General features: G+C 40.0%; 1 protein-coding gene across 2 annotated transcripts in view; it reads left to right on the forward strand.

Moving 5' to 3' along the window:
• GALNT8 (polypeptide N-acetylgalactosaminyltransferase 8) overlaps window positions 1–16,048 on the forward strand; it is a 54,960-nt gene that overhangs the window by 2,574 nt on the left and 36,338 nt on the right. The window contains exons 1-3 of one of the 2 annotated variants that reach the window (XM_055357842.2): window positions 1,681–1,793; window positions 3,471–3,768; window positions 15,491–15,657. In XM_055357842.2, coding sequence (XP_055213817.1) covers window positions 3,479–3,768; window positions 15,491–15,657 — 457 coding nt within the window. In that variant the 5' untranslated portion in view covers window positions 1,681–1,793; window positions 3,471–3,478. Of the gene's footprint in view, window positions 1–1,680; window positions 1,794–3,470; window positions 3,769–15,490; window positions 15,658–16,048 lie in introns of those variants that run through there. The other variant, XM_004052530.5, reaches the window with a different exon arrangement.

Below are 16,048 nucleotides of genomic sequence, written 5' to 3' on the forward strand. Positions count from 1 at the left end.
GGTGTGTGCACATGGGGCTGGAGTTGGGGAAAGTGTCTTCTAAAATGAGAACTGAGCATTGTCAGGGTTCAGGGTGAGGCTGGGAGATGGGTGGAAGGAAAGGCAGGAAGAGAAAAGGGAAGTGAGAGAAGAAATCAGGGAAAGAGCGAGGAGAGTGAGAAGGGAGATGAGAGAGGAGAAAAGAGCTGGGACAGGAAAGGAGCAGAGAAGTGAGGGAGTCCAGGGAGAGAGAGTGAAAGAGTTTGTATGGAGACAAGAAGAAAAGAAGGGAAAGTGTGATGGGAGAGAAGGAGAGGCCTAAGGCACCCATAGCACCTTCTGCGTCCTCCTTCATAAGACTCATCATATTTTATTATGGTACAGTTTTATGGAAAGCAAGTTTCATAAGTGCTGTTTCCATGAACGTCTCATTCACTACTCATTTCTATTCATACATCGAAATTCCACAGATGAATAAATGAGTGGGTGCGTCTAGGAAAGAGAGAGAAAAAGACAGGCAGACAGGGATGAAGGGAAGAGTGATACGGGGCAAGAGAGTGGATGAAACAGAGGGAAGATCATCAGCTCCACAAGCCCTGGCTTACCTGGGTGGGTCGGACATTGCCCATGCAAATATGCTTGGTGCAGCTTCACCAGGAGGATGCCTGTGTACCTAGGGTGGTGACCCCAGCACCACCCTCACTGTTTGGCAGAGCACCCAGACCACACCAGGACTGTCTCACCCATCCCCAAGGCTCATCAGACTGGCTTAGCCTCCTCAAGCCGTAAAATGACAGGAGTTCTACCCAAAGCCCTGCTATTCTTTCCATCAGCTAGGACACAATGTGCCATGAGGAGCCAGCCAGAGCCATCTGGTTTACTCCTCTTTCTTTCTTTGCAAATATCTCTCTTGTTATTCTTGGTGCTCCCACATTTTATTCGCTCTGAAATGTTGTGATGTCAGAGACTCACTACCACCTGAGTTGAACCTCAAAAAGTCTTCTGGGCCCTGTTTCTAGATCAGCAATGCTTTTTTTTTTTCCCCCCCCACAGGGCTTCCTGTAACTAAAAGCCTGTTTAATTACCCTTCATCCTGTTTGCTCATTGCCTCCAGGATTCCAGGAAGATTTAAAAAAATCAGAAGTCGGCGGGGCGCGGTGGCTCACGCCTGTAATCCTAGCACTTTGGAAGGCCGAGGCGGGCGGATCACGAGGTCAGGAGATCGAGACCATCCTGGCTAACACGGTGAAACCCCGTCTCTAGAAAAATACAAAAAATTAGCTGGGCGTGGTGGCGGGCGCCTGTAGTCCCAGCTACTCGGGAAGCTGAGGCAGGAGAATGGCGTGAATCCGGGAGGTGGAGGTTGCAGTGAGCTGAGATCGTGCCACTGCACTCCAGCCCGGGTGACAGAGCAAGACTCCGTCTCAAAAAAAAAAAAAAAAAAAAAAAAAAATCAGAAATCAATAAGGATACTTAGTTGAATCATGTAAGCTACCAAGAGCAAATGCAAACAATAATAATTATATCCCTATTGAGGGAAGGATCAATGACTCTAAGCCAGTTTTCTGGAACCTCCCTCAGGGTTCATAAAAGCCCCACCAGGGGAATGTCAATGGATGTGTCTGTTTTGGGGCTTGGAAGGTTTCAGTATAAGTTATGGGGATAACCTAGTGACACTGTATTCATACCACCAGATTATGCATTTCCTCAAATTGACTTTAGGATGGCCAGGTCCAAACCAGCTCCCACTGACAGCCATGAGTGAAAGAGAAAATCAGATATCCCCCCAAGGAAGAACGCAGAGGAGCTCAGAGGTAGGAAGAACCCAGTACCACCCTGTGGCCCCTGTATGCTTAGGACAGAAAAGTATGAATAACCATAGTGTTCCATCTGGGACACTGTAAACAGTATGCTCTCACTTCTTTTTTCTACCTGAACAAGTATGCATGGTGTTCACATGAGCCTCCTTTGAGAGACCTACCATTTACTTTTTGCCCAAGTTTTTTCGACTATCCTCTTTTTGTCTTAACCACTTGAAGAGGTGATTCTCTTTCTCCTTTTCCTTCTTTTTGGGCCAGTCTTACGTCACTTTACAAACATGTTCTCCTCCCAGTCACAGGACTCCCCTGCTTCCCTCTTGGGGGCTGTATATGGATCTGAAATCCAGCACACATTCTGCTTGCCAAGCCATGTGCTGTGGCGCGAGATGCGTCTACCCGGAGAAAATTCACACAATGGGGCTGTCCCCTCACCAAGCTGGTGACCCTGAGTTGCAATCATTCAGAAAGAAAGGATGCCTTCTTCTAGCTTGTAGAAAGATGCTGGACAGGCTACACGTGATCCTGTCAGTCTGGTTGAAGTTTAGTGTGGGCTTAAGGGAGGATTAGTAGAAACAAAGTAGATCCTATGTCAGAGTGCCTTGATCACCGTGGTGGGATTTAGTGCTGAAGAATGTCATCATCACTAAACACTAAAATGGTTATTTTTTCTCTCTTTTTGCTGAGTTCGCAGATTGAGCTTGAGGGAGTTCAAGGTGCATATGCTAAGATACTCCAGCACAAATCTTACTGGGTGGAAAGGTGAGGTAAATAATAGATGACGTCATGGATCCTGGAGGGCATCTTCTGCATAAAACATCCTCTGCCTGGGTCTATCACTGTCTGTTCGTTCTTTTGAGTTAAGGCAGTGTTTCCCGAATTAATGTGACAATTAGATTTATCTAGACCCATTGTTTAAAATATAGATTCTCAGGCTCTACCCCAGAACTGAGTCAGAATCTTCCGGGGAGGCCTGGGATTCTGTATTTTTAACAAGCTTTTGAAGACATTCTTATGATCACGCAAGTTGGAAATTGCAAGACTAGGACATCTCCAATTTTAAAGTTCCTCGTAAATCAAGCACAGGAAAAGCAAGGGCATAGGTGGATGTTGGTGGTAGTGGTTAGAGCAGATTTGCCTTTGTTAGGCACTAATGGTGTAGTAAGTGTTTCTTAAGTTTTACTGTAAAAAGAATTACTCCTTGGTTTTATTAAAAAGCAGGTTCTTGTAATTTCTCCTGTCTGTATTTCCACCCAACTCTCAGATCCTGATTTAGTGGATTTGGAGATTAGCCTGGGTATCTACATTAAAAAAAAAAATCACAACTGATTGATTCTGATGTAAGTGGTTCTCAGGCCTCATTCTGAAAAACATTAGCTTATTTTCCATCTATTTCTCAGATCATAGTCAGTTCTTCGAGGAGCTTTGAAGATGTGGGATGGAGGAGTTTTGATGGGGCTAAACGGAGAGACGTGTCTAGTACATACTCTGCTGGGACAGCCTTGCATGGCTGGATAAGTTCCCTGACATACTACATCCTCTGTGACGAGAGCTTATAAGTTTTAAGATGTAGTGGGTAAACCATTAGAGGAAATTAGAATGGAAAGGAATACCCAGGTAACTAAGGAGGGGCTGAAATGTTTTCTCTCCCACCCCTGTCCTCTTCATTTGCAGAAGAAAGTATGAAATTAGCTCTGAGGCAACAAGAAAATGTGAACAGCACACTGAAGAGGGCGAAAGATGAAGTACGCCCTGTTCTAAAGGCAATGGAAACCAAGGTGAATGAGACAAAGAAGCACAAAACCCAAATGAAACTCTTCCCACACTCACAGCTTTTCAGGCAATGGGGCGAGGATCTTTCTGAGGCCCAGCAGAAGGCGGCCCAGGACCTCTTCCGGAAGTTTGGTTACAACGCGTACCTCAGCAACCAGCTGCCTCTCAATCGCACCATCCCCGACACGCGAGACTACAGGTGGGATGAACTAGGCTTGGGCTTCTAGGGTCCTCAGTTTGATTTGAGGATGAGCTTTGGGAGCAGTGAACATTGAAGGTTGGGGGAGTGGGGGATTGTTGGGGAAGGGGTTCAGGCTGAGCAAAGTTGTTGTTTTTAATTTATTTTATAATGACAGCTCAGAGAAGATAACCAACTGATCCAAATATTTACAGACCCTTGGGAAAGAACAGAAATGTCAGAGGAGCAGAGGTCCTTTGCAACTCTGATCCAGAGAAACAGAGATATGGTGGGCCTAACTGATAATTTTACAGATGAGGAAACTGAAGCTGAGAAGGGACTTGCACAAGTCACACCAAAGCCAGTAGCTCTACCTCCTTCCCTAGGACTTTGCTCAAATTCTCTACTTGAATTCCTCTTTGCTGGTAAATCTAATTTGAAGAGCAATCCCTCTCCCTCTCCTTCTGTTTCCCTTTCCTATTGTTTTTTTTTTCTCATTCTGTGTCTCCCACCCTCCTTCATAATACTTTTTTAGAAACAGCTTTGTTGAGATATAATTCACATACCATGCAATTTATCCATTTAAAGTGTACAATTTAATGTTTTTCAGTATATTCACAGAGTTATTTACCATTCCCACAATCAATTTTAAAACATTTTCATCACTTTAAAAAGAAACGGCATTAGCAGGCCCTCCGCATTTTCCTACAACTTCCTCATCCATAGGCAGCCACCACTAATCTACTTTTTATCCCTATGGATTTGTCTGTTCCGGACCTTTTGTATTAATTGAATCATGTAATATGGGGTCTTTTGTGACTAACATTTTTCACATTTCAAGTATCATTCACATTATATCATTCACATTATATCATATTATATATATCAAGTGTTTTCAAGTATCATTCACATTATAACATATCAATACTTCGTTCCTTTTTATTGTTAAATAATATTTCATTGTCTGGATTATACCTACCGCATTTCCTTTATCCATTCATCAGGTGATGAACATTTGGATTGTTCCCACTTTTTGACCATTATGAATAATACTGCTATGAACATTCATTATAAGTTTTTGTGTGAACAAATGTCTTCTTTCCTTGTAGGTGTACCTGATGGGTAGAATTGCTGGGCCATATGATAATTCTGTATTTAGCCTTTCAAAGAACTGCCAGGTGGTTTTCCAAAGTGACTCCATCATTTAACATTCCCTCAAGCAGTATATGAGAGTTCTGAGTTTTCCACACACTCACTAACATTTGTTATTATTTTTCTTTTTAATTAACTATAGCCATCCTAGTGGGTCTGAAGTGGTATCTCATTGTGATTTTGTTTTAAATTTCCCTGAGGCCTAATAGTGTGGGACATCTTTTCATGTACTATTGGCCACATATATGTCTTCTTTGGAGAAATGTCTATTTGGAGACGTTCTTTTTAAAAAAAATTGGCTTATTTATTTTTTTATTATTGAGTTGCAGAGTACTTTATATATTCTAGATACAAATTTCTATCAGAAATATGACTTGTTAATGTTTTCTTTCATTGTGTAGATTGTCTGTTCACTTTCTTGATGGTCGTCTTTGAAACACAAGAGTTTTAAATCTTAATGATGTCCAATTTATCTATTTTCTCCTTGGTTGCTTGTACTTTTGGTGTTATATCTAAGAGACCATTGCTAGGTACAAGGTCGCAAAGGTTTACACCCATGTTTTCTTCTAAGAATTTTATAGTTTCAGTCTTAAATTTAGGTGTTTGGTCCATTTTAAATTAGTTTTTGTACATAATGTGACAAGGAGGGTCCAACTTCATTATTTTATGTGTAGCTATTCAGTTATCCTACTACCTTGGTTGAATAGACTACTCTTTCCACATCAGATAGTCCTGCCACCCTTCTTGAAATCAATTGGTGATAAATGTAAGGGTTTATTTCTGGATATCAATACTCTTTCGTTGCTGTATAGGCCTATCCTTATGCCAGGAACACATTGTCTTAGCAATTGTAATTTTGTAGTACATTTTGAAATTGAAAATGTGAATCTTCCAACTTTCTTCTTCTTTCTCAAGACTGTTTTGTCTATTCTGGGACCTTGAGTTTCCATATGAGTTTTAGGATTAGTTTGTCAATTTCCACAAAGAAGCCAGCAGGATTTTGACAGGGATTTCATTAACTCTGTAGCTCTGCAGATCTGTAGATTTGTGGAGGACTTCATTTAAAAATTAGATCTTCCAATCCACGGCTGTGAGAAATCTTTCCATTTATTTAGGTCTTTAATTTCTTTCAACAATGTTTTGAGTTTTCACAGTATAAGTTTGTTCACGTCTTTTGTTAAATTTATTCCTAGGTATTTGTCTTTTTGATGCTATTGGAAATGTGACTGTTTTTAAAAATATTTTATTTTATTTAAATTGGCAAAACTGTATATCTTATCATGTACAATATGATGTTTTGAAATGTATACACATCGTGGAATGGCTAATATATATCTAAATTAACATATGCATTACCTCACAATTATTTTCAGTGAGAATACTTAACATCTATTCTCTTAGCAATTTTCAAGAATACCACATATTGCTATTGACAATAGTCACCATGTCGTACAATACAACTCTTGAACTTATTCCTCCTATCTAACTGAAATTTGTATCCTTTAACCAACATCTCTCTAACCCCTCTTCGCCCAGTCCCCACCCTGGCTCCTGGAACCACCTTTCATTCTACTCTCTTTCTGTGAATTCAACTTTTTTAGATTCCACCTGTAAGTGAGATCATGTAGTATTTGTATTTCTGTTCCTTGCTTATTTTACTTAACATAATGTGCTCCACATTTATCCATGTTGTCACAAAAGACAGAATTTCCTTCTTTTTTTGTGGCTGAATAGTATTCCATCTATTATGGAATAGTATTCCACTATTATGAATAATGCTCCAATGAAAATGGGAGTGCAGTCTCTCTTCAATATACTAATTCATTTCCTGTGGAGATATACCCAGTATGGGATTGCTAGATCATACAGTAGTTCCATTTTTAGTATTTGAGTAATCTCTATACTGTTTTCTTTATTGGGTATACTAATTTACATTCCCACTAACTGTGCAATGGTTCTATTTTTTCCACATTATCGTCAATACTTGTTATCTTTTATTTTTTGATAGTAGCCAGTCTAACAAGGGTGAGATGATAGTGCAATGTGAGTTTAATTTGCATTTTCCCTGATGGTTAATGATATGGAACATTTTTTTCATAAAGCTCTTGGCCATTTATAGTCTTCTTTTGAGAAATGTTTGCTTAGGTCATTTGCTGATTTTTATTTTTCTTGTTATTGACTTGTTTCTGTTCCTTATATATTTTGGATATTAACTTCTTATTAAATATATGGTTTGCAAATATTTTCTCTCATTCTGTAGGTTGTCTCTTCATTCTTTTGATTTTTTTCTTTGCTGTGTAGAAGCTTTTTAGTTTGATGTAATGCTATTTGTCTATTTTTGTTTTTGTTGCCTGTGGCTTTGGGGTCTTATCCAAAAAGTCATTGCCCAAACCAATGTCCTGGAAAATTTTCTTTATTTTCTTTATAGGAGTTTTACAGTTTCTGGGTTTTATGTTTAAGTCTTTAATCTAGTTTCAGTTGATTTTGTATATGGTGTGAGATAGGGTTCAGTATTACTCTTTTTAAACGTGGGTATTCCGTTTTCCCAACACCATTTATTGAAGAGGCAGTCCTCTTTCCATTGCGTTTTCTTGACATCTTTGTTGAAAATCAGTTGCTTATAAATGTGTGGATTTATATCTGTGTTCTATATTCTGTTCCACTACTCTATGTCTGTTTTTATGGCAGTATCATGCTGTTTTGATTACCATAGCTTAATATAGTATATTTTGAAGTCATGTAGTGTAATGTCTCCAGCTTTCTTCTTTTGGCTAAAGATTGCTTTGGCTATTCAGGATAATTTATGGTTCCATTTAGAACTTTTACAGTTGTTTTTTTTATCTGTAAAGAAAGGTCTTTAGAATTTTGATAGGGATTGAATTCAATCTGTAGATCACTATGGGAAGCATGAACATTTTAACAGTATTAATTCTTCCAACCCATGAACCTGAGATAATTTTTCTTTTTTTTTTTTTTGAGACGGAGTCTCTCTCTGTCGCCCAGCAATCTCGGCTCACTGCAAGCTCCGCCTCCCGGGTTCATGCCATTCTCCTGCCTTAGCCTCTCCGAGTAGCTGGGACTACAGGCGCCCACCACCACGCCCAGCTAATTTTTTGTATTTTTAGTAGAGACGGGGTTTCACCATGGTCTCGATCTCCTGACCTTGTGATCTGCCTGCCTCCACCTCCCAAAGTGCTGGAATTACAAGCGTGAGCCACCGCCCCCGGCCTGAGATGATTTTTCATTTATTTGTGTTTCTTTAATTTCATTCACCAGTATTTTATAGTTTTCAATGTAGATATCTTTCACCTCCTTAGTTAAATGTATTCATAAGTATTAAGTGTTTGTATAGCTATCATATATAGAATTGCTTGATTTCCTTTTTCGACAGTTTGCTGTCGGTGTATAGTAAGGCTACTGATTTTTGTATGTTGATTTTGCAACTTTACTGAATTTGTTTATTAGTTTTAACCATTTGTAGTGGGTTCTTTAGGGCTTTATATATATAGATCATGTCATCTGCAAACAGGGACAATCTACACTTCTTTTCCAATTTTGATGCCTTTTATTTCTTTCTCTTGCCTGATTGCTCTCGCTAGGACTTCTAGAAGCATGTTGAATACAAATGTGAGAGCAGAGAGCGAGCATTCTTGTCTTGTTCCTGACCTTAGAGGGAAAGCTCTCAATTTTTCCTCATTGAGTATGATGTTAGCTGTGGGTTTGTCATATGATCTTTATTGTATTGAAGGTAGAATTCTTCTACACCTAATTAGTTGAGATTTTTTTATCATGAAAAAATGTTGAGTTTTTGTTAAGTGATTTTTTGCATCTATTGAGAGGATCATATAGTTTTTGTCCTTCATTCTGTTAATGTGGTTTATTACATATAGAGATCTGTGTATGTTGGACTATCTTTGCGTCGCATCCCTGAAATAAATCTCACTTCATCATGCCATGTTGGCCAGGCTAATTAGTCCTGCTGTGAACAGGACCACCTATACAATTTGCAGAGCCCAGTGCAAAATGAAAATGAGGGACCTTCATTAAAAAATAATTAAGAATTTCAAGATGATAAAAGTAATGAATGAAATCAATAGGGGAGACCTATGTGTGGGGTCCTGTGTGACTGCACATTTTGCATACCATAAAGCTGGCCCTCCCAATGTAATATGTATTCTCACATTGGGATTTTCTAAGGGAAATTATGTGGCTGGCATCATTTGCCTTAGAAAATCCCAATGTAAGAATACATATTTTGCGATTGGTTAAAGCCTGTTTGCATGTATACAAATTAGTTTATGTGTTCCACACGACAGTAGTTTCAGGCAAAATTGTGATATGAATAAAGTTTATCTTTCCAGCTGTAGCACATAGAACTTACCTTATGTCCTTATGCCATTGTTCTCTCCCATTGCTTGAGATGGTACACTGTGATTCTCCACTGGGAGGAGTGGCTAGAGATCTGTTCCTCTAGATGTCATCCAACCAACAAATACTTTTTCAGTATCTTCTGCTGCACTGTTCAATATGATAGCTACTAGTCACATATGGCTACTTAAATGTAAATTAATTAAAATTCAATTAAGCATTTAGGTTTTGGTGACATTAGCCATATTATAAGTGCTTGATAGGCACATGTGGCTAGTAGCTATCATTATGTATAGGTTAGATATAAAACATTTCATCATTGCAGAAAATTCTACTGGACAGTGCTGGTCTACACATTCCAGGCCAGGTACTGGTGATGCAGGGAGGAGGGAGAGATTATTCTTTTGGAACCATGGGAGGCACATTTCCTACCTCTTTTGTTTGATATACGGTGGGTAAGAAAATGTGGGTACAGATAAGAGAAGTGTCGTGAAAGCATTTCAAGTATAGTCGAGAATATGCAAAAGATGCGCAGGAAACAGGGCAGAGGAGAGAAAATCTGAAGTCACTGATGTGATTATGTGGATTAGAGGAAAGAGAAGTTCAGCAGAATTTTAATCAGTCTTCCATTTAACATAATCATCTATTCTTACTCGCAATTAAATACAGATTTATTGTATAACCATCCCGTACCAGACATTCGGAACTGCCACTAGGCTTTAAAGAATTTAAAGTTCATCTCTGCCAGGCTCCTCTGCCTGTGCTTTAAATATTCATCATCCTCAGGCTTTAGTCCAAGGCTCGTTTCTGCTGGTAGTTAAGGTGATTTTATCCACTTACGAATTCGCCACTTACATGGCAGTGACTCCCGAATCCACAGGACTGTAATCCAGACTGTTCTTCTGAGGCTCCAGGGCCATATATGTAGTGACCTACCAGGGAATTCCATGGGGTGACTCAGAGGCATCTCAGACTCCACATGGCCAAACCTAAGCTGATTCACTTCTTTTTCTCCTCTTATTGCTCCTAGCTCAGTGAATGTTGCCATTGTCTAAGTAATAATGACAACAAGAACAAAAATAAACAGCAAAGTGGTAAGAATAGCAGATAACCTTTATGGAGCTTCTTTTATTCTGAGCACTTATGCACATTACCACATTTGAACCTCATAATAATACTATGATGTGAGGATTACTCCTTCTCCTCCTACTATTACTACCAATACTATTGCTACTAACCACCACCCTCACCATCTTATAAATAAGGAAAGGAAGAGAAGCACAAAAAGATCATGCAGATAGAAAGTGACAGCTGTGACTCGAGTGAACACAGGTCTTTCTGGAGACTCTGCTCCTACTCTTACTGTACCACCCTCTTACAGCATTGGTATCACTTGGGAGCCTGGAAGAAATTCAGGATCTCAGACCCCGCTCAGACCTACTGATGAGAGGCTGCACTTTAACAAGATCCCCAAGTGATTTGTGTGCGGGTATTGCTAGAATCTGAGAATTTTTTTGTGGTCTAGTATTGCCCCTTCAACTTCCACCTGCCCACCACGTTTGAATAATGAATGAGATGAGGAAATCAGATTGAAAGTATCTTCCTTTCGCTTCTTTCTTTCTCCAGGGTTGGCCTTAGGTGAGGTCTTCACACCTTCCCACCTGTATTATGGCGTCCACATGTGGCTGATTACCTTCTGTTGTCCTCATGGCAGCCTGAATGGTTTCTTTAAAATGTTAATTTGATCATACCAATCCTTTGCTTAAAACCCTTTAGCCCCTCTAGGATGAAGTCCAGTCTTCCTAGCTTCCAATGTCCAGTCCCTCTGGTCTGTCCGTCCTCATATCTCTTGGCACTACTACTAAGCAGGGCAGTTCTCCAAGGAGTGTGTGCTTTTTTGTGTCCCTGGCATTCACCTGCGTTTTGGCTTTTGCCTAAAATTCCCTTGCAGTTTCAGAGGCTGCAATTCAAATGCCTGCCAACATACATGTTGTGAGCATTTTGGGTGAGGGCGATGGTGAACGGGTGAACAGTGAGCTACGCTGTGAGTAACTGCAGCAACCCTGGCCCTGGACAGAGCAGGGGCTATCTCCTGGAAAAGTGGTTGCAGTGAGATAAATATTTGCTTTGTCAGAGAGACAAGAAATCTGGATTTGTATGTTGGCAACTACTTGAAGTTTTTAAAAAATGTGTGGATTGAGGCTTCCTTCCAGAATGGCAAAGTGTTGAGTGCAACATTTTCTTTCCCTAGCAAAACAACTATTTGACGAGAAAATTATAATTATTTAAATTTTTTTTACAAACTGTCCTAAGGAAATATGCAAATGGAAAAACATTCTTTCAAGAAAATCTACTAAATATCCTTCAGAACAGCAGGAGTCTGTGGCATTGGAGCCATGACTTGTTCCCCCCACCCACTGTCAGCACTGTCTTATGGAAACTTCTCAAGGTTATCTGCTCTGGTGGCTGTGGTCAAGAAGGGGGTTCCCTGTCCCTGCAGGTCCTAGCATACATAGGTCCTTGGTATCACCCCAGGAAGGGCAGGCCACCCACATTTCACGCCTTCTCCTTCCTCTGCTAGGAATGCAAAAACTCTATGCCTAGTGGAGGTGATTGAGAGAGACAATTGTGACTCCCTTCTTCTACTTTGCCTCTACTCACGGGGTGAAATTTCAACTCCAGGTGCATGAGTCCAAGAACACGGGGCTCCAGTTGCCCCTTCTCCAACTTGCTGTCAGAGTGGAAGCTCCATACCAGAATGCACAAGCTAGGAAGACCAGGAGCTCCAGGGGGCTGCCACCTCCTTCCCCCCGGCCCACATCTACCTGTAGAGCAGGGTGTCATTCTAGAAGTGGGCTTCTGTCTCCACCTCCAGCTTCTGTGCAGTGGTGCAGAAGTTCTGTTCAGCAGGAAAGGCAGGATGAAAACCTCCCCAGCTGTATTTAAGGGACTGACCTTATTTAGAAGAGAGGATAAAGAATTCCAGCTCAATGATGTTGTCTGAAACAACAGAGATCTTGGTGGAGAAAATTAAAGAGTATGCTCATAGCTCCATAATACTAGTAGCAACAAGCAAAATGGCAGAACAACCAGAAATTTAACAGGAAGAATCAGGGAAAAAGATTGCCAGAAGAGCCCTCCTTGGATCACACTTATCTCTGGGTCGTCTAGAAGTTTGTGTGCAAGCCCCAGGCTGAACCTGCTCAGGAACAGCAAGAGTAGAATGAGGGGAAGACTGAAAATCATTTGCCAACCAGAACACAGATCCATCAGCAAACAGCTGAAGCCCCACCAGCATTAGGGGCTTAAGCCCAACCTCCGAACAAATACTGCTTGAACAATAAACTACTCTGACTCAGAGGCAACTACTAGGAAGCCAGGATTAGAAATAAAATCATGCACATCCCTGGTAATCTGGAAGACTATGTGCATACCTAAGGCTGTGCTCTCTCAGGAGTTATCAGAGAAGAAAATCCAAGCTACCAGTATGTGGGTCAAAATGTAAACTCCCTGAATTGTGATTGCAGCCTCCATGCCACATATATCCAGGAATCTAATCAACCAAGGAGGTTTAAATCCAATCTCTGATGAATAAGTGGCTTATGATGACCCAGAAGCAACCCCTAGGTAGCCAGGCTAAAAGAGAAAAACAAGAAGAGAAAAGAAAAAAAAAAAAGATCAAGATCATGAGCATTAAAGGCTGAACACTGCAGGAGAAATGGATTTTGTAGACTCTGCAAATTAGTTTAACTAGGTTACCAATTGAATAAATAACGAAGCAAATTACAATGACATCTACTCCTGGGTTATATACAGAGTTACTAGATGCTTTGCCTAAAATGATAAGTTTTTAATAAGAAATTATGAGACATACAAAGATACAGGAAAGAGTAATAACTCATGCACAAGAGAAAACAAAGCAACAGACTTTAGAAGGGGCCCAGATATTGGACTTATCTGATAATGACTTCAAAGACATCATTATAAATATATTCAAAGCACTAAAGTTAGCCATGTCTAAAGCATTAAAGGAAGGTTATAATGACAATGTCTCATCAAATAGAAACTATCAGTAAAGACTTATACATTATAAAGAGGTTCCAAATGATCCTTCTAAAACTGAAAAGTACAATAATAAAAATGAAGAGTTTGGCTTTCATTTTCTGGTCTGGCTTTTAAGGAGCTTAGAAGTCCCCACTGTATCCTAACAACAAGTAAAAAGCTGAAAAAATGGAAAAATAAACTCTTCTCAGCTCTTTTAGAGAAGTGACATGGCAGGGCAAACTGCTCCCCCCAAAACTGGAGAGACAGACAGGTGGATACAGAGAATCACAACTTTACCAGAGCAGAAACCCTGGGAACCAGTGCTAGGATAGGAAAACCTGAACTGTAAATTGGTGAATTGTGGACAAGTCTGAGAATTAAACACTCCAGGGAGACCCAGTCAGAGAGCTTCTACACCTGTGTACATTTTACCCCCAGGACCTCTGCCAGATCCTCACAGTAAATATCCGAGAAAAATCTCCTCCTGCCTCTGGGAGGGAGGAGAGAAGAGGTGAAAAGGAATCATTTTGAAATATGCCAGATTATTCTGTTTTTCTTAACAAGGTCTGCCTGAAAGAGAAACTATTTTACCAGAGCCTAACCTGCTGGAGTTTTATGATAGCCTAACTGCTGTGGTTTGAATGTTTGTCTTCTCTGAAACTCATGTTAAAATGTATTTGCCATTGCGACAATATGGGGAGGTGGGACCCTGAAGAGGTGTTTAGGTCATGAGGGCTCTGCTCTGGTGAATAGGCAAATGCTCTTACCACATCATTATCATGAGAGGGTGTTTGTTATCATGGGACTCGGCTCTTGTTCTTTTCATCCTCTCTTTGTTCATTCTGCCATGTGATACCTTCTGCCATGTTATAATGCAGCATGAAGCCCCTCACCAGAGGCCAGCACCTTGACATTAGACTTACTAGCCTCCAGAACCAGGAGCCAATAAATTTCTATTCATTATAAGTTACCCAGTCTCAGGTATACTGTTATAGCTGCACAAAATGGACTGACACTAACCTACCTGGGAGAAGGGGAACATTCAACTCCAGCCTGCTTTAGCTTTCTACATGGTGGAATGAAAATACCCAACTTTAGCTCCCTCTATCCTTTTACATGGGGGAAAAAATATACACTTAACTTTATGATCAACTGATTCTTGACAAGGGTGCTAAGACAATGTAATGGGAGAGAGAATAGTCTCTTCAGCAAATGGGTGCTGAGACAAGTGGATATCTAGATGCAAAATAATAAAGTTGGATCCCTCATCACACCATACACAAATATTTACACAAAATGGTCATAGATGTAAATATAAGAGATAAAACTATAAAACTCTTAGAAAAAAATGACAGCAAATCTTGGCAGATAGGGGTTGGCAAGAGTTTCTTAGGTATGACACCAAAAGCATAGGTGAAACAAGATTAAAAAGTTGAACTTTATCAAAACTAACTTTGTTTTTCCTGAAATAATACCATCAAGAAAGTGCAAAGACTGCCCATGGAGTGGGAGAAAATATTTGCAAACCATATATCTGATAAGAAGTCTAGAATATATAAAGAATGCTTACAAAACTCAATAATAAAGAAATTAAAAATGGGCAAACATATAGAAAAAACGTTTGGAGCTGATAGATACGTTTATTACCTTGATTATGATATTGTGGGTGCATGCCTATGTGCAGTTTTTGTATATCAACTAAACCCCAAAAAAGCTATAAAAAGGGTAAACCAGTGCCTACCATATGGTAAGCATTTAGTAAATATAGGCTAGTTTGCCACCTGTCTCTGGTGGTGAAGTAGAGGGTGTGTCAAAGGTGACTGGGGTCTGAGAACATGGGAAAAGGGCTGTGGCAATGACAAGAAGAAGGCTGCCAGCAAGGAAACTAATCCAGGTGTAGAAGAGGAACGGGAATTCCTTTTGAAGTATGTTGAATGTTCAAATGGAAACATCTAGCAAAGATTAATAAAAAAAGATTTTATCCCCATAACAGGAGAATTTTGGATAAATGCATATAAAATCTTGCTACTGTGATAAGCCACTAAGAGTTTTGCTTTGCATTGAGTTTGAGGGGTGGATGAATCGGTCGATATAACATCATACAGAGTGAAAGGAAAGATTGGATAGCAGTGTTGAAGTAATTAAAAAAATAATATGTTATAAAAATGGTCTCTTATAGATGTCTTCGGAAGACATATCCTTCCCAACTCCCATCCCTCAGTGTCATTCTCATATTCGTGAATGAAGCTCTGTCCATTATACAACGGGCCATCACCAGTATCATCAACCGGACACCCTCTCGATTGTTGAAGGAAATCATCTTGGTGGATGATTTCAGCTCAAATGGTGAGCAACGTGATCAAAGAATAATTGTAAAAATGACCACTTATCATCTGTGCTTGGCTGGAAAGAGGTTTTGGCTTAGAGTTTAGAACACCTTGGGTTTCTCATGTAGGGAAAATAAAAAGATCATTTGTTGAGGGTCTATTTGTGCTAGCCACATTTAATCTTCACAAAGTCAAGACAGAGGATAATTATCTCTACATGGATGAGGAAACTGAGACACAAAGAGATCACACAGTGTGCTTAAATTGGACTGCAACCCAGTGGCAGAGGTGGGAGTTAGGCCAGGAGCATGCACCTCCAAATCTACCTGTGCCTCTTTTTTTTTTTTTTTTTCTTTTTCTTTTTTTTTTTTTTTTGAGATGGAGTCTTGGTCTGTCGCTCAGGCTAGAGT

The sequence above is a fragment of the Gorilla gorilla genome, chromosome 10 (assembly GCF_029281585.2).
Source record: "Gorilla gorilla gorilla isolate KB3781 chromosome 10, NHGRI_mGorGor1-v2.1_pri, whole genome shotgun sequence".
In the NCBI taxonomy this organism is placed as follows: Eukaryota; Metazoa; Chordata; class Mammalia; order Primates; family Hominidae; genus Gorilla; species Gorilla gorilla.